Here is a 27,205-nt window from a genome sequence, read left to right as displayed (position 1 = left end):
AAATTCTGCTTGATATTAGATTCGACCCCATGTGACTCCCTCCCTCCGACCCTTACCCTCCATTCCAGCTTCATGTGGGGAGAATATCCTGGCGTCTCCGCATGGTGAAGTGCTTATGTACAGGTGAAACTGGACACTGTCCTTCAGTTTATAGCCACCTCTCTCACACCGGATGAAAATTGATTTCTGTTGATCTTCTTTGTTGCTGCTAGAAAAGATAGAAACAAGTGTACCGTGTTAAAATTGTGGGGAAAAAAGACAGCAGCAATAACATTACTATGTCCTGCAAACATTTATACCACCCCCACCCCTAAGACATACTAGTACAATTTATTTATCAATAAACTGTATGCTATGTGCCCTTTGCATTATAAGAACATAAGAAAGTTTACAAACGAGAGGAGGCCATTCGGCCCATCTTGCTCGTTTGGTTGTTAGTAGCTTATTGATCCCAGAATCTCATCAAGCAGCTTCTTGAAGGATCCCAGGGTGTCAGCTTCAACAACATTACTGGGGAGTTGGTTCCATACCCTCACAATTCTCTGTGTAAAAAAGTACCTCCTATTTTATGTTCTGAATGCCCCTTTATCTAGTCTCCATTTGTGACCCCTGGTCCTTGTTTCTTTTTTCAGGTCGAAAAAGTCCCCTGGGTCGACATTGTCAATACCTTTTAGAATTTTGAATGCTTGAATCAGATCACTGCATAGTCTTCTTTGTTCAAGACTGAATAGATTAAATTCTCTGAGCCTGTCTGCATACAACATGCCTTTTAAACCGGGGATAATTCTGGTCGCTCTTCTTTGCACTCTTTCTAGAGCAGCAATATCTTTTTTGTAACAAGGTAACCAGAACTGAACACAATATTCTAGATGAGGTCTTACTAATGCATTGTAAAGTTTTGACATTACTTCCCTTGATTTAAATTCAACACTTTTCACAATATATCCAAGCACACAGAGTATGTACAGTAACCCTGAAAACAGAACATGATTTAGGCAAGGCTACCTGTAATATTTGTATTGTAAATAGTTTTACTACATTTTTTCCATAGTCGTGATCTATTATATGTGAATTGTATTACAACGTACCTCAAGAAGTATTCAAGCTGGGTATAGAGGTACCGTATTAGGGACCTTCGGGCGATAATTTCAGCATGGCAGTCATTGAGGGCTAGGCCGCGGTCGCTCATGTACTCCCCGTTTATACACTTGGTCCCCGTGGAGACACAAATCACCTCGGCATCTTTCACGTCAGTGCCTGGACAGGTTAAAAGGAACACATTTGAGTAATGTAAAATATTAACATAAGTAATGTCCATCACTGAATGTAAGATTAAGTAGCAGCTATTAAGCAGAACCGGTCCTACCTTGTCCTCAAGACTGCGTTGTGTTTGTTATAGACTCGTGTTATTTATTCATTCTGGGTTTTTTTTCAGCATTTACATAACTTTTAAATAAATCTGAACCAAAAGAAAAATCTGAATAAAAAGTGTTTTCTGTACCTGTTGTCATGACAACCCCAGCCAAGACTTTCCTGCGTGCATGAGGTGATGTGAAATTGTCGGTCAGTTCACTGAATTTATCCACAACAAGACGGGAAACAGAGTCGGCTAGAACCTACAAAAACCACACAAACACATTTGATCTCTATGTGGAAGACCAGACACTGCACCATTCTTTTTTACACTGGATTTTTACAAGGCAGAAATACTATTATTTTATCAGCTAGTAAGCGATACTGTACACACATCTTGACATGTCTTGTAGTAGCATCAATAATATACATGACACAAAGGTTGGTACATGCATACACAGGTTGTTTATGAAAATAAAAAGAGGCTTTTTAGCTTTTATTTAGTTGCCATTTGTGTTTAACTTGACTTAAGGAACACCATATTTGCAATGGCTTGGGTAACATGCTTTCGTCCTACCATTATCAAAGTGGCATTAATCATTTATTTTTGAGTACTTCCAAGTAAAAACTGTGCTGACATGTATTTTCAGTTTTTCAAGCTGCACAGAACTACAGGAGCTCATCTTAATTAGCCTTGAAGAAAATTAATGAGGTATTAAATTCCAACAATAAAAATTCAAACTATTCCTTCCATTCACTAGTCTGTTTTTCTAATTAGTTCTGACTAAACGGGCACCTTTGTGCACAGCTGAAGGTAAATTAAATAAATATTTTACAATGGTGAATGAATTAGTCAATTAGGAAGTGCTGGCTCTGTCAAAACATTTGCAAGGTGAATTGAACAGGCTGGGACTCAAAGAAATAGATCTAACTAATCCATAAAAAGATGTGGAACAAGATTGTTTGACTGATTTCTAAGCTAAGAATCACACCATTGCTTTTAGCCTCTGAGGCTTCAGCCTCCAGCTCTATCTCTTCACGCAGTCAGATCAGGAAAATCATTGATGAAATGACAAAGCCAGGGCAGCCTTATTAATGACAATATATCAGCAAAACCACTCAGCAGGTCACACGCAATTACATTACAACATGCTCCAATTCCAATTTATGCATTCTCAAAAGCGATAGATAACCCAAGACTCGTCATCAACTCTGCTGGAGCCCAGTTTCACATTACAGAAAATTGGATGAATAGCTATCCCTAATGAGCAAGCCTAATTTCCACTAATGCACATGCTGATATTCTCCCACCCGCAGAGATGCACACACATACTGTACATTCACTTTCTAGCTTTAGGGTTACACAAACAACCAAGAGTTGGACCAAATTTATGGACCAATTTTCAGACATTACTAGTCAATATTTTTTATTGATGTAAATGCCTGTGGCAATGTGGCCACGCCCTTGTGCGTAGTTTGTTTACATGTTATGTGTTGTGTGTTAATGTTGGTGTATTGTAGTTGGTACACGGGATATAAATGGGTGTGTGCAGAACGAGTATTTAAATTGTATATTTGTATTTAGGCACGAGGATGGCACATCACATCACGTGCATTTCAAGTATTAGTATGTGAACACGGGAAAGTGCACTTTAATTAATTCACGTGCAGTTGTACCGAGATTCCAATTGAATGATTGACTAGCAATCGAGTCTCGGTACAACTGCATAAAAGCAGCATGTTTTCACTCACTCGGGGTTGGGTGTTCATGAGTGGAGAACGGGTGAGAGAGAGAGGAGATAAGTTATTAGGAATAACAATTGCTACAGCGTGCTGGAAGTGCCAGCACGGTACTTGTTTAAATGTTCGTCCACTTGTTTTGTGTGTTAGTATGTTTTTATTTTCTGTTCTGTCTGTTAATTATTAAATGCTGAGCGCGATCACGCGCTCAGCTTCACCAAAACCCCAAGTCTCTGTGTGTGTTCCTGTTTTCTGGTCTGACGTCACCCACTGCAGCCGTCTTTGTGACAATGCCTAACATATCTTATTTGAAATAAAAATGCATCAACATGCTGCCCCAATGAAAATTTGAATAATGACTCTCTGGGTCTTTCTGATTTGGCCAATCTTGGTATGTCTGAGTTCCCAACACCATCACCAGTATTACCTGTACTCTTACCTGGGGAAGATGAAGCTGTAAGCCTTCCCTGGGGATGGGCTGTCGGGACGGCGTCTGGTCAAGCTGCATGTTAAACAAGCTGGAGAGGGCTGCCTGGGCAGCACGGGCCTTAGCCAGCTTCTTATTCCTCCCTGAACCTTCAAAGGTCTGTCCATCCACTGTTACTGACATCACAAAGTTTTTGGCGTGGCTCTCGCCGCTCTCGGAGACAAAGTCATACTTTAGGCCCGGGCGTAGCTCGTTCAGGATCATGACAGAGTTCTTACCGCTAGAGGGGGCAAGGGCAGATGGGGCGGGCAAAGGGGACTGGCTGAGATTGTCTGCCCCTCCAGAAGAGGGAAGAGGATAATCCCCTATGGAGTTAAAGGAGCCATTTCCATTGGAGCCCAGGTAATAGGCCACATCGGCCTGAGCTGGGGTCTCAAAACCATTAAAGAGGGTGTCGGGGAAGTCTGCCTGGTCGGAAGTGAAGTCAGTGTTTACAGTCAGGGTCCGACCCATGGCCATGTGGGCCTCTGATGCGTTGGGGAACTGGACGAAAGACCTCAGGGCCTTCTCTGCAGCGCTAAGCTTGGCCTTCTTCTTGGTGGGACCAGAGCCTTCGAAAAGCTGCCCGTTGACCTCCACTGTCATGACGAACACAGGAGCATGGACTGGCCCAGTCTGAGACAGCAGCTTATACTGCAGCCCTGGCTTGATCTCATTGAGCTGCATTAGGGCATTCTTTGGTAAGACGGGTCCCGGAGTTTTCTTTCGTTTCTTGGCCCGGAACTTGGAATGCGAGTGGCCGTTATTACCCTCCTCGAGTGGGCGCTTCCTGCTGCCACTGCCTCCATTGGGGAGTTGGACCCCTTCACCCAAAGTTTCCTTTGAAGAGACGTTGTCCAGGTTGCGATTTTCCTTAACATCGGTGCTGCACAAACCTGCGGTGCCCAGAAAGAGTAACTTACAACGCCTTCGTTGCAGGATCTTGTAAATGTAAAATTTATAGATTCCTTTATCACTCTTTGTAACCGAACAAGTGATGTGTGTTCTATAAATTCAGATAGGGGTGTTAGGGGAGGTTGGATGTTAAATAGATACAAATTAAGGCATTTCTGAAATGAGACCTTTGAGTTTTGTTTAACCTGAAGGCTTCTATGGTTGGCCAATCTATGCAGTTTGCATTAAACAATATTTGATAAATAGTATAGCTCATAAAAAGAAAGAAATTAAATAAATAAAACCCCAGAGAACATTAGGCCAATTCAATTTCGTTACTATTTTACTCATAACACTTTAAAACTAAATCTATTGGTTCAAAACAATTGGAATGGAAAGCTTGAATATGGAGTGGGCATTACATCAGCAGTCCTGTAATTAATAAATATTTGGCAACTAGGGTTGGAGGTGAGGTGTATTTTTGGAAACAGCAACATAAGATAACCTGCACTTTATTGACAGGCACACAATGGTCTAGTAGACTGTGTAAATCGGTGTACTCTGTGTTTGAAGAGGTTTTATATATGGTCCCAATAGATGTGGATGCACACAATAAATGTATCATTATGATTATCATTTACAAACTTTCTACCCTCATAGTTCACTGAAATTGGTGTTAGCAGCACTGTTACAATAAGGTTGGGTTTTAGCCAATTTCGGTTTGAAAACCCGTTTCATTGCAACCTCGAATTTAAACCAGGAAAAAATAAGATTCCAACCCAGTTTAAAGGCCTTGTTGGTGAAGCCACATGGTTTTTCTGGTAAGCAACACACATCACTGCATCCTGTTGACAAAGCCGATGGAACGTTTACTAAATTTTCATTTATAACATCCTCCAACAAAAGCTCAATAGGTTACTCCTTTCGGTGCTCAGAAGAAAAAAAATTCAAAGTGCCACAGTGTGGGAATTCATGGAGGAAAGAGGGAGTCTTACACGGGAGTGGAGAGGTGAGACGCCAGTGGAGCAGGAAGAGGAGGAGAGAAGAGGAAAAGTGAAGGAAACATTCTACAAAACCAAACTGACTCTGGCTCTACAGGTGCTTGTCTGGGAAAGTAAGAAGCTCCACTACTAATAACAGTCAAACAATTCTTTACCAATCATCTTTGAAGACATTGGTGTTATGTCCAATTGATCAAAACAGACTGATCTAAATACTGCCACATTTTAAATAATTAATAAAGGGCCGAGGGTTATGACAATCAGGAGGCTGTGTGGTCCAGTGGTTAAAGAAAAGGGCTTGTAACCAGGAGGTCCCCGGTTCAAATCCCACCTCAGCCACTGACTCATTGTGTGACCCTAAGCAAGTCACTTAACCTCCTTGTGTGCTGTCTTTTGGGTGAGACGTAGATGTATGTGACTCTGCAGCTAATGCATAGTTTACACACCCTAGTCTCTGTAAGTCACCTTGGATAAAGGCGTCTGCTAAATAAACACTTTTTTTTTCTATCACGAAAACATGAAAAATCTCAGGAAGATTAATATTTTAATGTTTTAAATGACAGCTGTTATTTGGATCAAATGAACATAGCTCTAAAGAAAGCAGTGGGGTATTTAGTACAGAACTAGAACAGGCTATAATGTATGCAAAAACTGGTTCTTCAGTTAGCTATGGATTTGCCACAATCTGTGACTAAGCCAAACCACATTTTATTAGCAAACCTTCAAAAGCTGTGAATCACTTTTAAATTCCCAGTCAAGCAAGAGCAGACAATGGGGGCTGTCAAATGTAAGCAACCGTTCGTATTTAGAAAGTGGAATTTGCTTTTCTATTTTAAAATAAACTTGATCCCCCCCCCCCCCCCTGACAACAAATTTAGTTTCCTCATTAGTTTTTGTTGGTAATAATAAAAAATCTGCATGAAGCAACACCCCTGCTGTGAAATTTGGGATTCAGAGGAATTGTATAAATCTGAATGTTCACATAGGGAAGCAATACATAACCAAATCAGTAAAGCCTATGTAAAGTTTGCATGGGGAGTTTTTTATCCCCCGTATCAAACAGTTTTTTCTTTCAATGAGTCTGGGGTGGTTGGGTCTCAATATGTTTCACATGAGATCTGTTTTACATTGAGTGTTACATTTAGCATATGGAATCACAATTTCGTGTTATGCTGAATATTAGAAGGTCGGTTTCTCTTTAAAACCTAATTAGCACCAACAACACATCAGTAATCAGTTTTGCAAAATTCAAGCCATGCTATTAACAATAAATCTGGGCGTGCATTTAAAAGAAAGCGGCAAAAGATAAACTGGTTTCATGAGAAAAGCCGTGTGCAAGAGCTTCGCAAGATGTTACTTCAAATGAGATATCCAATCTCTTAGAAAAGTTTACCACCATACATTTGCACTGTACTTTTCCCATGCCTTTTCCATGGTTATACTGTGCAATCATCATAGTTTACCATACTTTGCAATGCTTATCTATGTTTTACCATGCTTTATTACTTTTTGTTATACTTGTACTATGGTAAACATTCATAAGGGATAATAGCAACAAAATCATACAAAAAAAAATGGTAAATGGCTTTAAGGGAGATGGGGCTAATTGAGGAGAAAGAAGAAAGGTGTTGAAAAATGAAGACCCACACTAGCAGACAATTAAAAGAACACACATATAAAGAAGATAAACCCAAGAAGTGTTACAGAGGTACACAAGTAAACTGAAATTTGAAAAAGTGAAATTCATATTCTGCCTTGTCAATGCCCCGGGCATCATACATTGGATTTAGGTCACAATTGTGTTGGAACATAGCTATCAAATGTGACTATGAATACTGTGAAAACTGTTGGGGGCTGCATATTAGGGGTTATGCAGAACAGGTACAACACATCATATTCTTTATACTGTATTTCCTTTACATATATCTTAGGAGACTCGTCCAACTAAATTGCTGGGCTTGGGAGGTTTGATTCACCATGGGAGTTCAGAGTTGGTCATTTACTGCAGATCCTGTTTGAAGGGATATGTGTATATCATATGAGCATGCAAATCAATAAAACTCACCAGACAAGGTTAAAAGCATTCCTCCCCAACCACACACACAAAACCGTAAAAAAAAAAAACACAAGGTACTTTGTCATCTCCATTTTCAGAATATTTAATTTCTTCTCTGTTTAAATCAGTCCTCAGCTTGGATCATTATGTACTAACTACCACAACAAAATAGCACTTTTTCAACCAGACCTGAAAGAATTTCTGAAGGGAGTGGTTTTAGAACTGACCACTAGAATTCAAACAACTAATTGTTAGTTAATAAATGGAACATTTCTTTACAAAAATCAGTCTCAGAGGGGATTGATAGAACAGCTGCACACCACTAGTGGTCAAACCACTTCAAGTTATTCAGCTTTTAGTGGTTAGTGGTTGAAAAGGTACATTTTTGACAACAAAAACGTATCAGCAGAAAGAACAACATACGGCAAACCTAAATCTAATGCAGCTTCGCTTGGGACTGGAAAATTAAACCGGATTACACAGTGTGCTCGTTTACCATGGTGCTGTAAAATGTGATACTGTATCTAAAGTACAATAAAAAGGTATAAATGACTCTTTGAACACTTAAAAAAAACTCACAATTTTAAAGTACACACAGCAGAAGTACTGTACAGGTAACCCTGTAATATAAATTCATATTATTGTTTATTTGACTTTCTCCATTATGTTACAAGGATTTTACTTTTGATCACCCAAACCTGCGGGACATGTGTGTATTTGATTTTACACTTCAAAAAAAAAAAAAAAAATCACATGGCTCAGCACCGGGCTTACATTTATTTGACAAATCTTGCAAGATTCCAGAATAAACAGGTTTCGAATTGTTGAGGGTATCGCATCATTAATTTGACTAGGGATTTGGTTGGGAACCAAAAATGATGCCGCATTATACAGAATGCCAGTATGTAGAGGGGCTGGATTAGACAGGTTTTACTGTATATTGATAGATACAAATTATAATAAACAGGTAAGACATTAAATATTATGAACATACCGATGCTGCAAGCTATACTCCGTATTCCGCTTCTTTAAATATCCTGGCATTATATGCAAAGAAACATGAGTAGTATAAACTGTGTAATGGGATACTTTTGATGATCTGACTCCTGAACCACTGATCCTCACAGCGAAAAGCTTCTTCAAAACCAGAATCTGCAATCCTGTTTTAGGCTTGACACGCTGTTTCATTGTGCTCAGCTTAATGACTACCACAAACTTCCAGGAGTCCTGGATGTAATTTAAAAACTCCTCATTTTCCTTATGTAAGCATTTTGACAATACATGCTTTATGTGAAAGGTCACAGTCATTTTAATACAGCCCAGCTACTTAACCCTACCTTTATCAAAAACTGACAGTAGCTGTGAAAAATCTGCAAATGCACCAAATGACTGTTTTAGAGAGCAAATATAAAAGTGAGAGGAATAATTTAAAACCCAATAAATACTTATTTATTTCTACCCTTGAAAAAGCCAACTCTGTAATCTTTCTAGTAGTAGAAGGCATTGGTGTGGAAATGTAATTTACATGTGTCTATTAGCTGGTGAAATGAACACAGAGGAATCAAAGCAGTTTGCCCATGGTCATACTATGTCACAATAATAATAATAATAATAATAATAATAATAATAATAATAATAATACTCAAGGCCCTTCATTCACAGTTTTTACCGTTTGTTACTGAAAAATTCCCAGGTTTTACAGTATATAAGCTGTCGGTATTTACTGTGGTGAATACAATTTTGTTAATAAAAAATATATTAAAAAAATCTGTTAAAAATACTGATTTTAAGACTGATAGAGGTATTTTTCACCACTTTTCACAAACAGAAGCAGGTGAACTGCTTTTCTGTTCATCCCCAATATTTACCTGGAAACAGGGAAATTCATTATTTTCACAGATTTTTACCTTTTTGTCCCCAATAAACCCCGATCACACAATATTTTATATTTAAAAAAACAAAAAGAAAATAAAAGGCTCCTGTCTGCCTCCGAGAATGTTTAAAGACAGCATCGTTTTTTATTCTGTACCGTGACTGATTGAGACAGAATTGTGTCACAGAATTTGTTTTGAAAAGCCGACGTCAAAGAAGTGAGCACTTACAGCCTTATACAATTTTACTATTAAAATCATATAGAACAATCAAACGTCTCCTTGCAACCGAATGTTCATTTAGAAGATACAAACTACACCACCCATACTGGTTTTGTTCACAATTTGGGTACCGATAATACAATGCTAAAGCAAATAATAATCACCCACAAACCACACACTGTATCCTTCATGGTATTATGTTTCCAATTCTTGTTTTGTTTTACATTTTTCAATCATTACGTTGAAACCTATTTTTAAAGAGTTTGAGCTTTGCAGGGTTCATAGCTATATGTTCTCTGCTATAGACCATTAAGATGCTTCTAGCTAGTTCCCTACAAGGGCTTTTTGTGTCATGAATGTGACGCTTTGATTTTTAGTCTCACCTGCTTTTACATTGTGATGTTAATACTGTAGGTAAGTGTTGCTGCTAACAAGATGCATTGAGTCTGGTGTTTTTTTTCTCTTTACAGGGAAGCTCACAAAGCTGTCAGAGGTGAGACTAATAATCAAATCAGTCTCACTCTCTTTCCTTTAGTCTCTCATTTATGACACAAGCAGCCCCTGTGGAAAACTAGAAGCATCTTGCAACAATCTTCAGAAGATAAAATATTGTTGTGAACCATGCTGAGCTCAAACTTTTCAGACGTGAAGAAAACGGAAGAAAAAAACAACATAAATGAGAGTATTATTTAATTTTATACACTTCATTTATTCTACCTTTAAGACCAGAAAAAAAACTGTGGTTTATATCTGGTCTGGTATCTTTATTTGTGAGTTGTGCTAATGACAATGGAAATTCTGAAGAGCTTTGAGAATCTAGCTCACGGTGTACAATTTATTTTGCAAAGCGTTTCTAACTGCGTATTGAAGGTCTTGTTGCCCCCAGGATTGGGAAGAACTGGGAGGCTGTGTGGTCCAGTGGTTAAAGAAAAGGGCTTGTAACCAGGAGGTCCCTGGTTCAAATCTCACCTCAGCCACTGCCTCACTGTGTGACCCTGAGCAAGTCACTTAACCGCCTTGTACTCCGTCTTTCGGGTGAGATGTAATTGTAAGTGACTCTGCAGCTGATGCATAGTTCACACACCCTAGTCTCTGTAAGTCGCCTTGGGTAAAGGCGTCTGCTAAATAAACAAATAATAATAATAATAATAATAATAATAAAAGAACTGAGCGATACCCACAGAGTCAACTTATTTGAATACATTGTCAGAGGCTAATGAACAAAGCTCAGAGTCTTCCTGTTTCAAGCTCTGCCGAAAGGGAAGCTTTACTGTTAAGCTTTAATGCTGCTTCTTCCTGCTATTAACAATGTCATTATTTTTTTCCTCCTACATACCCTATATGTGATTAGTACAATTGTAATTAATATACACTTTAGGTCATTATTAAAAAAAAAAGTAACAGTTTTCTTTTCTTTTCTTTTTTAAATATCTGAGGCAAGATATTGCAATTATCTTACAGTGGTTTGACAGTTTAACATCCATATAATTATTTCAGAGCTTTTGACATTAACTGTGGTCTTGTGTGTGCCCAACACAATTCAACAGTAAGAGACAGTCGAAGCTACAGTTCAAGCCACTTACTCTCTAAAATATCAGATGAACATCACATGACCAGAAATAAGAGGTCATGTAAAGTACCGCCGAACTACTTCTTCTGTGCAATATAAGGCATTTATACAGCCAACATAACATGAAGAGAGCCCTCACTGTGGGCATTGAAAAGGTTATGAGGGCTGTATTTGGTCTCTCAGTTGCCGACTGATAAATACGTTCCACTTCAAGCCAGCAATGATATTAGTAAGTCCCACTTTATTAAAATGCATTTTGGAGTTGATGTGTTTTTGTTCTGACAACTGTAAATAGAGGTACTGATACTTTGACACTTCTCAAGACTTAATTAAACCAAGGTCTTCAATGGTTACTTGGACATGTTCCCACTTGATGCTGGCCTTTATAATACAAGACCAAAAGAATAATACAATATTTAGTAACTCCAAATTCAACTTGTAGCTTCTTCTAAGAATCAGTATTCGTTATTAAATGAAAAAGGGAAAAACTGAAATCCTACAAGCTGAAACATTGGTATACTTGACTTGGTTTCTTCAGCTTTAATAAAAACTAAAAAGAAGTGTCACAAATGGAATATTTGAACTGTCATGAAAGATTTCATGAAAGTACAGCAATGTTGTTATTGTGTATTACAGTGATGTTGAGTAGGTCACAGGCAATCGTGTCATGCTTACCAAAGAAAACTATGAAAGGATCTCACAGTATCTTAAAAGAGCTCAAATCTATTTTGACTGATTCTAACTGAGCGGATTTGGATGTGATCCGACAGGTATAGTGTTTGCATTAACTGTAGGATTTCTAAGCACTTACCATGCATTTTTCCTGCATATAAGCTTCTCAGTAACAATGTTATACTAGTCAATTGTAAACACAGGCACACATTAATGTGCAAAACCATTGTTCAGTATATGGTTATTTTGAACAAGTTTATAAATCAAACTAGAAACTTATATTATCCCTATGTTACTATCCATCTTTTTACCATCCAAGTCATACATCTTACTGGTACTCACATACCTATAAGTTTGAGAGTTATCTCAATTCATACATTAGTCTGGTGACCTGTGTTTAAAACTAAGAGCTTTAAATTACCCCAGTGACATCAACAGAGCCCTCCAAATCATGTCCATGATGTACACCACAGTGTGACCATTAACTTGTCCCCCTGCAACACTGTGTAAGAAATACACATTCATTGAGTACTGCAGGGGGGAAGGTTCATGTTTATACGCTGATGTACCAGAAGTACTTAAGGGTAGAAGTGATCCTGAGGACAAAGAGCATTAAAACTTTTGAGTTTTAAAAGTGACTGAGATGAGATAACTCGGGCAGTTCACATCCATACAGAATTGCTATTTAAAAGTGGCTAGTCTGAAGTTCAAAACAAGAAATTCCAGACAGGTTACAGCTTCCACTCTGATTTTCAAGGCATACATTCTATTAGAATGGTCCTGAAATTAATGTATACTGAACCTTATGATCAAGGGTGTATTTTTTAATGGCACATTTCAAACTGACAATCTTACATTATGACTATTCTTGGATCTGGAATATGATCGCTGAGAAAACCAGATTATTTTATTTTTATTCAGATAGATTTCAAATCGCTGTTCCACTACACAGAATTGAGTCGCAGACAAGATTAATTGAATTATTTTCCTTTAAAGCTGATGTTTTATGCTTCAGATGCTTTCAGATTAAAATGCACAGGGAACACCTGCAACCAAAAGTAGAGTAACGTGAATTGAACACATTGTTATAGCAGATGACATTTCTGCAAGATGTGACAAAGCTTAAAAATCACAAGGAAAAGGCTTTGTATCTTATTAATGAAAGGGGAAGGGAGACAGGATCATTAAAGTGATACTGCTGGTCTCTATTGTAAAACTTTAAGAGAAGTTAACATTAGTTAAGTAGATTAGGGGAAAAGGTCATTTAAAATGTGGTATCTTGAACACGTGCTGTATGTCAGTAACATGCATTCCCTGCCCCAGCTGTACATCAAGCTGATGACGTACATCAATGTCATGTACAGAACAGTAGAGAGTAACAGTTACCAAGTTACAATGACAACTTGATGAGCGCTTTTTGGAGAATTCTCAGAAGTGTGGCCGCCACCACTATATCCCCTTTGCAGGCGGTTTCATCCCTAGTGAGGGATAATAAGGCAACCTCTATCTTAAGCAGTCACTAAATGACCAGTTAATTTCACTATAAATTACTGCTCTATGGAAACAAACAAAAAAGTTCCATACTTTATATTAACTGGACAGCAACTAGTATTTTTCAGATATGATTGAGGCAAGGAAAGTGCAGGATGAGTCACAGATGGGAAATCGGTAGGGATTGCTTCTCCTCATCGCACAACAGCGAACCCTACTGGCCAGACACCGAGCACATTCAGAGTGGATAGAGGTCTCTGTTCTCCGGGATTGGTAGTCCGCCCACCTTTGCTCGACGTAAAAGCAATTCTGGCTTTAGGCTTGTGAGATCAAAGGACACACGCTCACACACCCTCAGAACTATGCTGTGTCGGGACTTGCTGTGGCGAGGAGAAAAAACATAATTGGACATTCCAAATGGGGGAAAAATAAATAAAAAAAATTATAAAGCAGTGTGGAGTAGTGGTCAGGGCTCTGGACTCTTGACCAGAGGGTCGTGGGTTCAATCCCAGGTGGGGGACACTGTTGCTGTACCCTTGAGCAAGGTACTTTACCTAGATTGCTCCAGTAAAAGCTAAGAAATGAATAATAATAATAATAATTATAATTGGTCACTCTGAATTGACTTGGTAATATCTCAATGGCAACTGCAGGTTGCTGTGGCCCAGTTAGTATAAAATGCAACAAAAAATGTACTAGAACACCTGGACAAAGACTTTCGTAAAAATATTTGTCTCATTCTATAACCAAGATCCTTTAGTCCTACTGTGTGTCATAGTTTAAGGAGAACGCAGACACTAGGGCGCTTACTCATGTTTTCTTCTTCGTCTACATCCATTGCAAAGTATTTCTGCTGGCTTCTTGTCTGACGGACACTGCTTCTCTCTGCGGGAAACAGAAAGATAACAGTATTAGGCACCCGGGGGACCTCACATACAGGTGCTACACACATGAACTGAATGGTAAATCAAGGATGTTTCATTTTGAGACACAAAATAAGTAAAATAACATTTGAAATAAAATGCAGCAGACAACAGGGAATACAAGACCAAATGCAAAAGTATGGGCAGAGAACTTGTGGAATAAACATACCCTATAACACCCACAAATCACCAATTAGACAAATCTTTATCTGTGAGGGGGAAGAAAAGCTAAGCCGAGTAATATTTTTTAAAATTATTATTGGTATTATTATTTCTTATTATTTAAAATGTCATTTAACTATCTATCTATATAACATAGCTCATATATACATAAATTGTCATTTCTTTTTGCAACCTTCAATGGACTAGGGAAACCAGCTATTGCATGGTCGTATCCAGACCTTCCCTATAGGAAATGTATCAGCACTGAATTATTTATCTACAAATACAAAATAAAACATGTAGGAGTTCATAACTTCTAACAGTGAACTTAGACAGCATTACGTATGGTTAACTTGTGATTGAAAATAAACAGATCAATATAAAACAGAGAAATAGCTTTTCCCCAATGTCACTTTACAGTAAATGGCTGGTTTCACATACCCTGATTAACACTAATCTTGGATTACCTTAGCTAAAACAACAACAGGTGGCTATGATTAGTGCTAACCAAGGCCTTTGACACCCCCAGTAGGTGTTAAACCAGATAATTAGCATGATTAACCCACTGTTTGCCTTTGTACCATCTACATTGTTTTGCATGGGAAATTTCAAGTCACCATGAAGACAAATAGATATCTATTTGAAAGGTTGTAGTCTGGTATGGAGTTTGAGATGATTGCAAACAATAAAGAAAGGCAAGGGAAAGGGAAAATATACATAGTAGGGTACATTTGCTATGAACCCACCTGCAGCATTTCTAAAACGTCATACTGTTACTAAAGGACGTGAAGCAGCTCAGGTATGCCCAGTCCCTGACCACATTCCGGCGCCTCCTTAAGACTCACCTCTTCAAACAGCACCTGTAGAACTCCTCTGTTGTATCCTGGGACACTATCACCCTTCATTTAAATATGCTTTATTTTGCTCTTATCTGCCCCCTATTTTACTGCATTTAATCCTGTACTTCAGAATATTGTAATCTGCCAAGTGTTTAACCTGTAGTATTTTGTACTTAATCATATCCTGATGTAACTATCACGATTTAATCATATCCTGATGTAACTTTCACTATTATCTGCTGTATTATTGAATTGTGGTTTGTCACACTTGAAAAAAAAAATATATATTGTATTTCTTGCTCTTATTGTATGACTTGTATTGTAACACTTGAATGTATTTGTATTTGCTTGCGATTGTAAGTCGCCCTGGATAAGGGCGTCTGCTAAGAAATAAATAATAATAATAATAGCAACCAATGGGGGATTTGTTACGAAACTTTGGAACTTGATGTCTGTCTGGAAACCATCTTGAATTTTTTTCCTAATACCACAAATTGTATCAATTAATTTATTTCACGTTTTACTGATCAGTGCTGGTTCGACTTTAGAGATGATCTGATTAAAGGTGACTGACTGGTGGCCATATTTGGCTTTTTAGATGGCAGGTGTGTTCATCACTTTGTACCTTGGTGTATGTTGAAACCATGAAGCCCCAATCTAAACTTCCCTGCTTTCCACTAAAATGTAGTGTCTCCACGGCCTCAACACTTGAACCACCTACTTATCTCTAAGCAAAACTGAAATTACGTTTGAATAAAACTAATGATTACAATATGAGGCCTTTTAGTTCGAGTAATGCAGCTCAATTATTTCATTTATGCAATGCTTTGAATATTAAAGCTCACAGTTTGTTCAGTCTGTGCAGTTTTAGACAGAAGTTCAGTAGCCTACTCAGGTCAAAGAAGACAGTGCATGGCGGTTATGCTTACAAAACCAAGATGTGCTGTATTTGAACTAAACCACAGAACATATATTGCATGTAATTCAACTGGGATACACATTACATCCAGGGCTGTAGTATAATGGCATGGCTATATGATTGGTTAAAACAATGGCTATCTGTGTTACGATTGGCTTATACAACCTTGAGCATTGTATAAAGAACAATTCACCACGTGACCACCCCATACTAAATGTATCCATATTTATATATATGTTCTATTCTGTTTGATTCAGTTATGAATCCTCTTATGTTTAAATTCTTCTTGATTTTCCCATTCACTTATAACTTTGTGGAGCCGAGAGTGAAATTGAATACAGTATGTATTTAACTAAATTAAATGGGCTATGCTTTCACTGCACTATGGGGCTCCAGTTTATGAGCCAAGTCAATCTGATATTTTACCATGTAATTGGATTTGTAGAAAAAAAGAAAATGAATGAGATTCTATATCGTTTTCCAATTTTATTTAATACAAGGAGGCAGTGTGGTCCAGTGGTTAAAGTCCAGGGTTTATAACCAGAAGGTCACCGGTTCAAATCCCACCTCTGCCATTGACTGACTCACGGTGTGACCCTGAGCAAGTCACTTAACCTCTTAACCTCCTTGTGCTGAGAAAGATGTGTTAAATGAGTGTCCTATTGTAAATGACTCTGCATATAGTGCACAGTTCACAGCCTACTTCTGTAAAGCGCTTTGTGATGGTCCACTATGAAAGTCGCTATATAAAAAAAAATATATATTATTATTATATTGTATGGAAGTATAAACTTTCTAACTTCAGATGAGAAAATGCAGTAACATATTAAAGAAAGGCATTTAGTCAGCTAAAAAAAATAGCTTCATTGCAACACCAATATCACAATTAATAGTAACCCAAATACATTAAACAAGATAACTTTAAGGAATGTCCTCAAGCTGAATGTAGGGGCATGCTTAATTTAAAACACTGTTGACTGTCCAGGTTGGTCATCCCTTTGGAAATAATCTAGGTTCACTAGACCTGCTTGCAATTATAAATGCTCATGCTACTACCTGTAGCAGGGGGATGTTGTAAATGATCTGTTAAAGCTCACACTGCTAACATTATAAAGGAAAAACAATAATAAAATGTATGGGACACGATACATTCAAGTAATAGTATAAATAATTGGAAATCCTGAAGCAACACTTATTCAAAAGGTAATCGACATCTGCTGATTCAACCTGTTTGGTTTCCCTGCTGCCATTTTTCACCTTTGGCACTTTTTCTTTTTTTGTTGCTAAACTAAATGGCCTAATTCATTTGAGCTAATGGCGGGTGACAGGAAATATCCTACCACAATTATTAGCCTATTAAAGATTAATAGGTGGGTATCAAACTAAAATGGGAGAACCAGATAAGTATCTGCTTCATTTATATCAGACAGCAGCTCTCTACACTTTAGTCTAGTGACTAATGACTATAATCTATGTTTCAGGAACTGTACTCGTAAATGTTTTGAACCTGGAACACCCTAAAACACTCCTTCCATCCATTAACATGTAGCAAAGGTTTAGTAGAAGACTAAAATATGTCAAATCTCTGGTATCTTGCTACCAGCAATGGAAAAAATAAATAGCTTGACTCCTGTTTTTCATCTCCAACTTGCCACTTGTCTGTGCTTTTGAGATAGCGTTGAGTGAGCAGGGAGTTGTAGTGCTGTGGGGAACTTTAATACAAAATAATTCACCCCCCCACCCCCCAAAAAAACAGGTAATTACATTTTATATAATCGCAAACCACTATGTGCTTTTAAAGTGATTGAGGAAGGATTGCATTTAGTTATCTGAAACACACTTCAAATGCACAAGCTGCTCTCGCCTCTCCAGCACCTGCCTGAAGATAGCAGAAACCCATAATCCGTACAGTTGCGAGTGGACCCTTTCTTGCTCCAACTGCAAGTTGATAGATATCTCCAATAAACACACTTTGCTCTGTGTGGTTTAATGAGACAGACACTTTTAAAATACATTTAAACGCTGCACTGTGGTTAGCAACCGAGGGGCTTGGTACAAAAATAAGAAAGTAAAAATAAGAACATTAACGAATGCTTTTCCAAATCTTCATGCTGATCAATCCCAGAACTTTGTCTTGTTGGCTTATCCCAGTAACGTGGTCTGTCTGACCCACTTCCTGAGCCTCTACACCTCTAAGTCGAATGGCTGCCTCTTTCGTAAAATTCTCACGTAAAATCCAACCTCTTTCGAAATCTATTTTAAAATCGTATTTCAATTGTTTAAAGAAACATCATATACTATTCATCCTGAAAATCTACTTTTAGGTTTATGCACCACACATACTCCAGTCTCAAGCCATGATCTGAACACTATTGTTAATTATGCCCATCTAGCAATGAAACTACACATAAAACACCGGAATCCCAAAATTTAAAAAATGCAAATATCTTGGGTTATCATACAAAAAATGGTTACAAGAGAATTGGGGGAAATCGTGTAACTTTGCATTGATCCTGTTTAAGTTTTTAAGTTAAAGAAGAGTTCACAATGAGGTTTGATACCTTTTTCTATTTCTGTTTGTTTGTTTGCCATTTCATTTTCATTTTTTCATCTTGAATTACTTTTCTATGTTCATGTGCATCTGCTAGATAAATTCAGCCTCTCTGACAATGATCCAAGGCAGAGTCCTGCGCAGGTCTTATTTTTACAACCCGCTTCCGACCCAGCTCCGCTACTACAGACCCGACCCGAACCTGCTGCAACACTGTCTTCTTACACGCAACCCAACCCAAACCGCTTTAATAAGACATGCAACCCGACCCTGCAAGTTTTAGTCCTTTACCTACTGCCTGTGTCAACTGACTCTCTCACGCTCTCACATTCACACATAGATATCTCTACCATTCTCCACAGATTGAGTTTATACAATAGGCTATACAGCGTGGTAGCTTTCTCTAGTGGTCTGAATATATTTTAACATAGTAACATATTAACTATCTCTACTTACTTTACTATAAAATACCTGTCTATTCCTTTCATGCCACCAGTTGAAAGGGAGCTACACCTGTGCTTTCGCAGAAATGATGTACCAGTTTAGTGGCTGCTGTATACAAACATAATGACATATTGTTTTACAAGCAATGAATCTAGTCACATGTTCATTATTTTAATTCGCTATGATTCCAAAAGAATTACACACTCGATTCAGCTCTCAAACTATTATCCTCCACATGATATAAACCCTGCGCTTTTGTTTCACCTCGTCCACATATATTTTTAATAGCAGTGATAAAAGGATCTTGCGACGTATCAAACAAGTGGCAATACAAACCGAGAACACTGCTTAATCAGCCAACTCCTCCCTAATAGCCTCCTTCTTTAGTGCAGGAAATACTGGTACATTTACCTTCTAATACGTTATTTGGGAAAGGGTTACAGACGAGTACGCTGAAAATACAGAAAACCTTTTGGCGATTAAAATTCAAACCCGAGCCTGACCCGAAATTAACATTTTCTGACCCGCACCCGAACTGCAAATTGCAAAAAAGTTCACATTCCGACACAAACCCGACCCGCTTGGATCTGTTGGATCTGCGCAGACGGCTTGAGTCTGTAGGTCAATGGGCTCGTGACAATCTGCAGCAGGCACAACACAGGCAGGAGACCAATTACAATAGAAGGGCCCATTTGCGCACATTTCAGCCGGGAGATAAAGTGCTTTTATTATTACCCAGCTCTGAGTCTAAACTCCTGGCAAAGTGGCAAGGACCCTTTGAGGTTACACGCCGGGTTGGTACCATGGATTACGAGGTCTGCTAGCCGGGACGAAGGAGGGAAAAGTACATTTATCATGTGAACCTCCTGAAGCCTTGGGTCCAATGGGAGACATTGTTAGCAACACCCATAGATGACGTCACTGATTTGGGACCTGATCTTTCTGTCTTGGCGAGGATGGGGTCGGTTCAGGTTGGTAATAACCTGACACCAAGACAGAAACGTGAGGTTCACAATCTGGTGGCTGCTTTTCCTGACGTGTTCTCTCCAGTCCCAGGGCAGACTCGAGTAGCCCATCATCATATTGAAATTGAGCCGGGGACACGAGTTTGTCAAAGGCTATACCGCATACCTGAATGTAAAAGGCAGGTAGTGAAAGCGGAGATTGAGGAAATGCTCAAGCTGGGGGTAATAGAAGAGTCCCAAAGTGACTGGAATAGTCCAATCGTTTTAGTAGATAAGCTAGACGGGTCGACAAGATTTTGCATTGATTTTAGGAGAGTCAATGAAAAATCAAAGTTTGATGCTTATCCCATGCCCCGGGAAGATGAATTGCTGGAGCGTCTAGGCACGGCTCACATTATGACGACACTGGATTTAACGAAGGGGTACTGGCAGATACCCCTGACCCCAGAATCACGGGAGAGAACAGCGTTTTTGACTCCCTTCGGGTTATACCAGTTTACTACCATGTCCTTCGGGTTGCATGGAGCGCCGGCCACTTTCCAGCGGATGATGGATCGCATTTTGCGGCCCCATCAGCAGTACGCCGCTGCTTACATAGATGACGTGGTTATCCACAGTGAGGACTGGAGGACTGGCCGAGTCATCTGGGTAAGGTAGCGGCAGTGCTGCAATCCTTGCGGGAGGCCGGGCTCACTACTAACCCAAAGTAGTGTGCAATTGGGAAGAGTGAGTCAGAGTATTTGGGGTATCGGGTAGGTGGCGGCCAGATCAGACCGCTTGTTGCAAAGGTGAAAGCCTTGGCTGACTGGCCGACTCCTACCACAAAAACCCAGGCGCGCTCTTTCTTGGGACTGGCGGGATATTATTGTAAGTTCATCCCAAACTTTGCTACTCTCGCCGCTCCCTTGACAGACCTAACCCAGAAGGCTGCCCCAAATACGTTCCAGTGGACGGAGCCATGTCAGAGGGCCTTTCTCGCCTTGAAGAGTAGGCTGTGTAGCAAGCCAGTGCTGTGCAGTCTGGACTTTAGTCGGAGGTTTACCCTACAGACGGATGCATCTGAGACAGGTCTCGGAGCAGTGTTGTCTCAGGAGGTGCGGGGAAGCGAGCACCTGGTCCTGTATATCAGCAGGAAGCTCCTTCCCCGCGAGAAGAACTACAGTACCATCTAGAAGGAGTGTCTCGCAGTAAAATGGGCAGTCCAGTCACTCCGGTACTACCTCCTGGGGCGACACTTCACTCTCATCACAGATCATGCCCCCTTGGCATGGCTCCACCGAATGAAAGATAACAACGCCCGTATCACACGGTGGTACCTGGCACTGCAGCCCTATGCCTTCAGGGTTGTCCACCGAGCAGGAAAACTGCACCAAAACGCAGATTTTTTTCTCTCGGGAAGGCATAGAGGTGTAGGATTTTCAAATGGACCGGTGGTGCCATTCTGAGGGGGAGGATATGAGAGAGGGGAGGGATTTGGACTGACTGTCAGGTGCATGCGGGAGCCTGTAGGGGTTTTGTATTCTCTGTGTATTCCCACACTGTCAGGCAATGTTTTGTTGACAGGACTCAGCTGTGAGGAAATCAGCTGACGTTCTGTCATTGGCTGGGGGGTGGGACTACACGGGGTGGGGTGGGACTACACGGGGTGAATGAATTAATAAAAAGGCGCTGTTTTGTATCCTCTCTGGCTCATACAGGAAACATAGTGGAGCGTGACTTCACAGCCAAATCCTGTACAGTCAGAGGCTCTGGAGCAGCGACTCGGAGAGACGGAGTGGCAATTCAGAGCGAGGCTTATAGACCCGGGGTGCAAGCAAGCCACACGGGTTTATTTACTGGGAGACTGTTTTTAGTGAGTGAGTTTAACGGGACTGAGCCGTCCCACAGTGTATGAGAGGGTGCAGAACAGTGCCTGTTCCTCGGGGCTCCCACCACTAGAGGGAGCAACGAGCCGCGGTAAAAACCTGCACACTTTATTTTGTAGTTTTTCCTTAAAGTATTCTGTTTTCCTTTTTCCTTTCGCCTTTTCACTTATTGTTCCTTTGGATTACACACCTGTGTGTGTTGTATGAAGACAGGGCACAATACCATTGCTGGTAGAGTGCCCCGAACTATAACAAAACACCTGCCAACCAAGCTCACCCTAATAAATCTGGGCGCCTGTGCTGGTGTTTCATATTTTAACTTTGTGTCTGTCTTGTGTCTTCCCACACCCTACCACAGGCTCCGATAGGGATCTTGAATTGATGTTCAGTTGACTGAAATGACATCAAGCTTGCTGTTCTGCAGACAGCGATAGTCAGCTTGAAAGAAAGGGAGATAATAGAAGACATTGCTCAAAGCGGCAGAGCTGCCATGGCAACAGGTTTCAACTATTGAATTACATCAGAGGAATTTATTTGAACCAAGCCGCTGTTCGCTTGTCTACAGATAGCATGATAAGCAAAGCCACACGGTATTTGATGTTCATTTAATCAGGGAGCTGTCAGTTTGCATGTCATTTCACCTACCCGAACAAAAAAATAATGGGGCAATTGGACACAGGTCACTAGCTTCTTCAATGAAGGTAGTTTTCAATGCTTTTAGGTTAGAGATTGTTAGAGATACATGTCTATAATTGTAACAGTTTATTCTTCCAGCATTGGGTTTTCACTACTATATATGCTACTATAGTGCTCTATTTAAAATAGTAAGTTATCTTGTCCTTGTTCATAGTTTCAGCTATCAAGCTTGTATATAAAAAAAGACTGCTTTGAATGCAATAACTATTTTTAATGACCTTTAATGATGTTTTTGCCCAACACTGTTTTTGAAAGCTTGACAACTCTTTTGCAGACAGGATTCCTAAGAATAGAAGTCAGTTCTTCAATACATTGTTGAAATACAGATTATTAGAACCATAACTTTCTAATTAATTATTATGGACACTTTCGTAACAGGCTTTCACTGCATACAAACACACACTACACAATTCCGACTCGTAATAGATATTTGTATGAGTGTTCATTATTTATTAACCCCTGATACAACATATGTGTTTCTTCACTTCTATAACATTTCTACAGCTGTGTCTTGATGTGGGTAATAACATTTTTTAATTATACATGTCTCACATTTACCTTGCTATAAATTAAACCATGCCTCCCTTGAAGTTTATCAATAGGAAATGTTAGTCATTCAACACTGAAAACAAACATTAACAGTTATGTACTAGTTTGTTTACAAGACCGCTTGGCCACTCTGTTAACTAAATTAACTGTCAGTACTGTTATGTGAAAACCTTTGTGGTTCGGTTATTCAGAAGCATGCTTTCTGGCGAGCGTGTCAACCTTATCAAACATTACTCTTTTTTCATTAGAGGGCCCGAGGCAGCTCTACTGTTAGCACAGCGTGTGTCACAGCACAATGGACTGCTTTATAACACATGCAAGAGGTGAGTGATCCTGATATTTGTAGAAGAGCACCCATCTCTATAGATTCAGCAAGCTCATACAAGTAAAATCCCTGCACTGCTTTACTGTAAATTTCATATGGAAGTATTTCACAGAGGTAGAATCATAGATATATACCTAATTACATGGATAGTAGCTATATTTACACTGTGGCCCAAGTTGTAGTGCACAGGGTTTGCGCTCATGATTTATGATGTCACATTACCCCGCAATCAAATAGATTTATATATATATATATATATATATATATATATGTTTTTTTAACACTAGAACCGCCAAGGCAGTCATTTTGACGGTTTTCACTTTTAAAATTTAAATTACTCTGCGTGTGTTAAAGATCCATGGTTGTCTGTTTTTGCCTTTTCCTAAATACATGTATTAAATACCCTGACGGTGTTTGAAAGTCAGAATCGCAGAAATAAAAAAGTTATGAGTACTTCTACCTAGAACCGCCAAAAGCCGTCATTTTGACGGCTTATTACAATACATGCTTTTATTGTTAATATAACCGACAACACGCTATGTTTTATCTGTATACAAGCCAGTTTGTTATCTCTACCTTCACTGAGTTTACAGCAGTATGTATTTGAACAGAATATTGCTCTTAAAGTCTAGATATGTGTTATCCAAATATCTGTTGGAATCCTATCAATTCCTTGGAGAACTGCCGTCTGGCTGTCTACGTGAGCATATATAGTCTGCTGTCTTATAATCAGGGCTTCTGTCGCTGGAAACAATAATTGTCAAACAAACCTGTCAAATTTGGGATCAAGTTTGGCTGATAGCGGACCCTACCCCTACCTGTGCAAAGATGAAACTCGCCCAGCTGGTCAGAGACTGGGTGACAATGTGGTACTTAGGGTGATATAACCGGTACTTAGGGTGATATAAGGATGAAAGTTACCAATGAAATTTTTTTTTATTTCACTGTAATTAGCAAAACAGTTGAAGGGGGAAAAAAACAGCCTGGTTGGAACAGTAAACAAAGCGAGTAGAGAGTTTCCACCATCTGCGCAAAACTTAGTACTCAGTGAAAGCAATCACCAGTGTCCAGTTGCTGTATTTTACAATGTACTGGACATGACAGTCATCAATTCCTTTGTTTTGTACAAGGAATGCACCGGGGAAAATATCAGTAGGAAAGATTTCATCTTGATGCTAGCCACAGAGCTTTGGCAGAAACATTTCGATCAGAAAACTGCAAAGCGGTTGGGAAACGCAGCTCAACCTGGATGCAGCGTGCACCACGTGACATTCGCAACAGAAAACAATACCAGGTAACTAAATGCAATACAAATAAAACTTCTGATATCTGTACCCAGTGTGGAAGAGCAGTATGTGGTAAATGCACACGACAAGTTGATAAGCGTTACATCTGCGTGGATTGTGCTAATATGGGGGCTACTTGAAGTATGTTTCCCTGAATGCGCATTCACGTTACACAATGGGAATTGAGTTATTTTCTTTATGTTATTTTTTTTATAAATAATTACTTCTTTTTTACGTCAGTCAACAGTCACCAGTTTTCTGATACAAAGCCCATCTCTTCAATGTTTCAATTGACTTGTTTAACCGTCACAGCCTGCATTTTTTTTTTCTGGCATGGCAAATCAGTCTTTATTGTGCACTGCAGTTATATAGCGCTTCCTCCAAAAACAAAGCAAACGAGACTAGGCACGGTAACGTACAGGTTGATCATTAGACAGTTTTAGATACTTTCTTTTTAAATCTGTGATCTTTAGTTGCTTTTGTGCATTTCCATTTGCAAGTGAACTGTGACATTAGGGCCTTATCAAGCACTATATTCTGCAATTTTGAAGACTTTGGATACTGTTTTAATTCTGGAAATTGGTGTTGTAGAGTCGGATATGTGAGTGCTGACTGTATGCGGTAATGTGGAAAAAAAAGCCTTGTTTTTTGTAAATAATTACTTAGTTTTTACAATTTTGTATGTACATATAGCAGTTTACACCTGTTCACACAATTGTCTTTTTTCAAATGTTTATTTTATTATAGTTTTTCTTCTTTTTTTGTCATGCGTGACATGTGCTAATTTTGAAAATAAAGCCTTTTATGTTTATTTTTTCATTTAAATACGGTGTTTACTACGATACAAATGTTAGATGTGATGTTCATGAATACATCTTTTGCGTTGTATCTGAAAGTTTGTCTTTCATTTTCATATCAAAGCTGTTTAAAATGTACCCATCAAAGCCTTCCTGCAGTACATTGTAATGGATTTAAAAAATACAAAATTAAAAAGTTTGTGGACCTTGGTTATATCCTGTTTTGTAGAAATTCTGCAAAGGAATGTCATATGAGACAGTTTTACGACAATTGGACCTGGTTATTAAGATATGTGTCCCTCATCAATTTTCTAGGCAGTATTTTAAAGAAATGCATCTTTTATACCATTGTCAGATAAGAGGTCCATTTAAAACTGCAAAACATGACAAGTGGCAGCCAGTACCTTGCTGAGCTCAGGATTTATTCTCGAATGCCTAAATGATTTCTCAACAACAAGGCCAACAGGGGTGTGTTTTACTTTGCTCAGCATAGCAATTTTCTCTCATTCTGTTTTTTATTTTTTCTCGTCCCTAACAGCAGGCATAATATGCAGCCGACTGAAGAACTGAATTACTGAAGTAACACACCAAGCACAGACAATAGTTTTATTCCTTAATCAAAATCTTGATTAAGGAAACAGGGTGCTTTGGTTGTCACAGAGACAGAATAATATTTGTTGCAATTAGTTGTGAAATTCTGCCTACCACTTTTCCATAAATACATATACCAATAAGATATACCAGTATTTTATATACATGGTTCACAGTTTGTGTTTTATACTTCTAAAACACATTTATTTATGAAATATCAGGATTCAATGTGGTAAACTAATATGATTTTAAGAACTGGATCAAATGAGAAGCAAACGGTAGAGTATATCAAAGCATTTGATCATCCTGTGAATTAACAGTCACACGAAAGCAACTAGAACCGTTTTTTTTTGTGAACAAAAACAAAGCATCCCCAGGGGTATAAATTGAAGGTTATGTCTTATTCGGTTTGTAAACAAAGTAAAACAGATAAGTGGAAGATATTATTGATATTCCCAGAGGCTAAAAAATGTGGCAGTGAAATGGTTCATTTGTAATGGACACCACCTGAAATGTAACTTTTATTAAGAGAATCATTGAATATCCTTGACTTTCACAAAATGATTTTTTTTTTTTTTTAAATATACTCATAAATGTTTAAAAGTAAAAGAACGCATACCTTCAGCCATTAGTTTTCCGTTGGTTCCTAAGAAAGAAAAAAAGATGTATTTAATATTAAAAGACTCACACATCATCATAAATATAATTTATTGTCTAACTATGTGGCAGAGACTGCATGGTGAGTATCTGACAATAGCTTATGACACTAGTGGCCAAAGTTTATTATGTCCATTTGATAAAAGCTTAACTACTGAACCATAGATTTTTACACAACAACATACTAAAAGAAATTACACAATTCAAACCAGTGCTAAAAGGCGAGAATATATTGATTATTGTATCACAATAATAATAGCAGCAAACCATCACTGTGATGAAAATATAACTTGGTGTTTA

At 38.8% G+C, this 27,205-nt stretch overlaps 1 protein-coding gene across 2 annotated transcripts; it reads right to left on the bottom strand.

Annotated features, from left to right (window-relative positions):
• Nucleotides 1-26,912, bottom strand: LOC131735448 (double-stranded RNA-specific editase 1-like). 2 transcript variants are annotated; one of them, XM_059021580.1, is made up of 6 exons: nt 26,868-26,912; nt 14,147-14,221; nt 3,533-4,455; nt 1,502-1,616; nt 1,089-1,257; nt 1-208 (listed from the first exon to the last, which is right to left on the bottom strand). In XM_059021580.1, the coding sequence occupies exons 1-6, from the start codon at nt 26,875-26,877 to the stop codon at nt 16-18; spliced, it is 1,485 nt and encodes a 494-aa protein (XP_058877563.1). In that variant the 5' UTR covers nt 26,878-26,912; the 3' UTR covers nt 1-15. The 2 variants fall into 2 exon arrangements, with proteins under 2 accessions (XP_058877563.1, XP_058877564.1); XM_059021581.1 differs by having other exon boundaries at nt 1-205.
• Between the last annotated feature and the right edge of the window lie 293 nt (nt 26,913-27,205).

This window comes from Acipenser ruthenus, unplaced genomic scaffold (genome assembly GCF_902713425.1).
Source record: "Acipenser ruthenus unplaced genomic scaffold, fAciRut3.2 maternal haplotype, whole genome shotgun sequence".
In the NCBI taxonomy this organism is placed as follows: domain Eukaryota; kingdom Metazoa; phylum Chordata; class Actinopteri; order Acipenseriformes; family Acipenseridae; genus Acipenser; species Acipenser ruthenus.
Note: the sequence above shows the minus strand (reverse complement) of the source record. Positions and strands in the feature narration are given on the sequence as shown.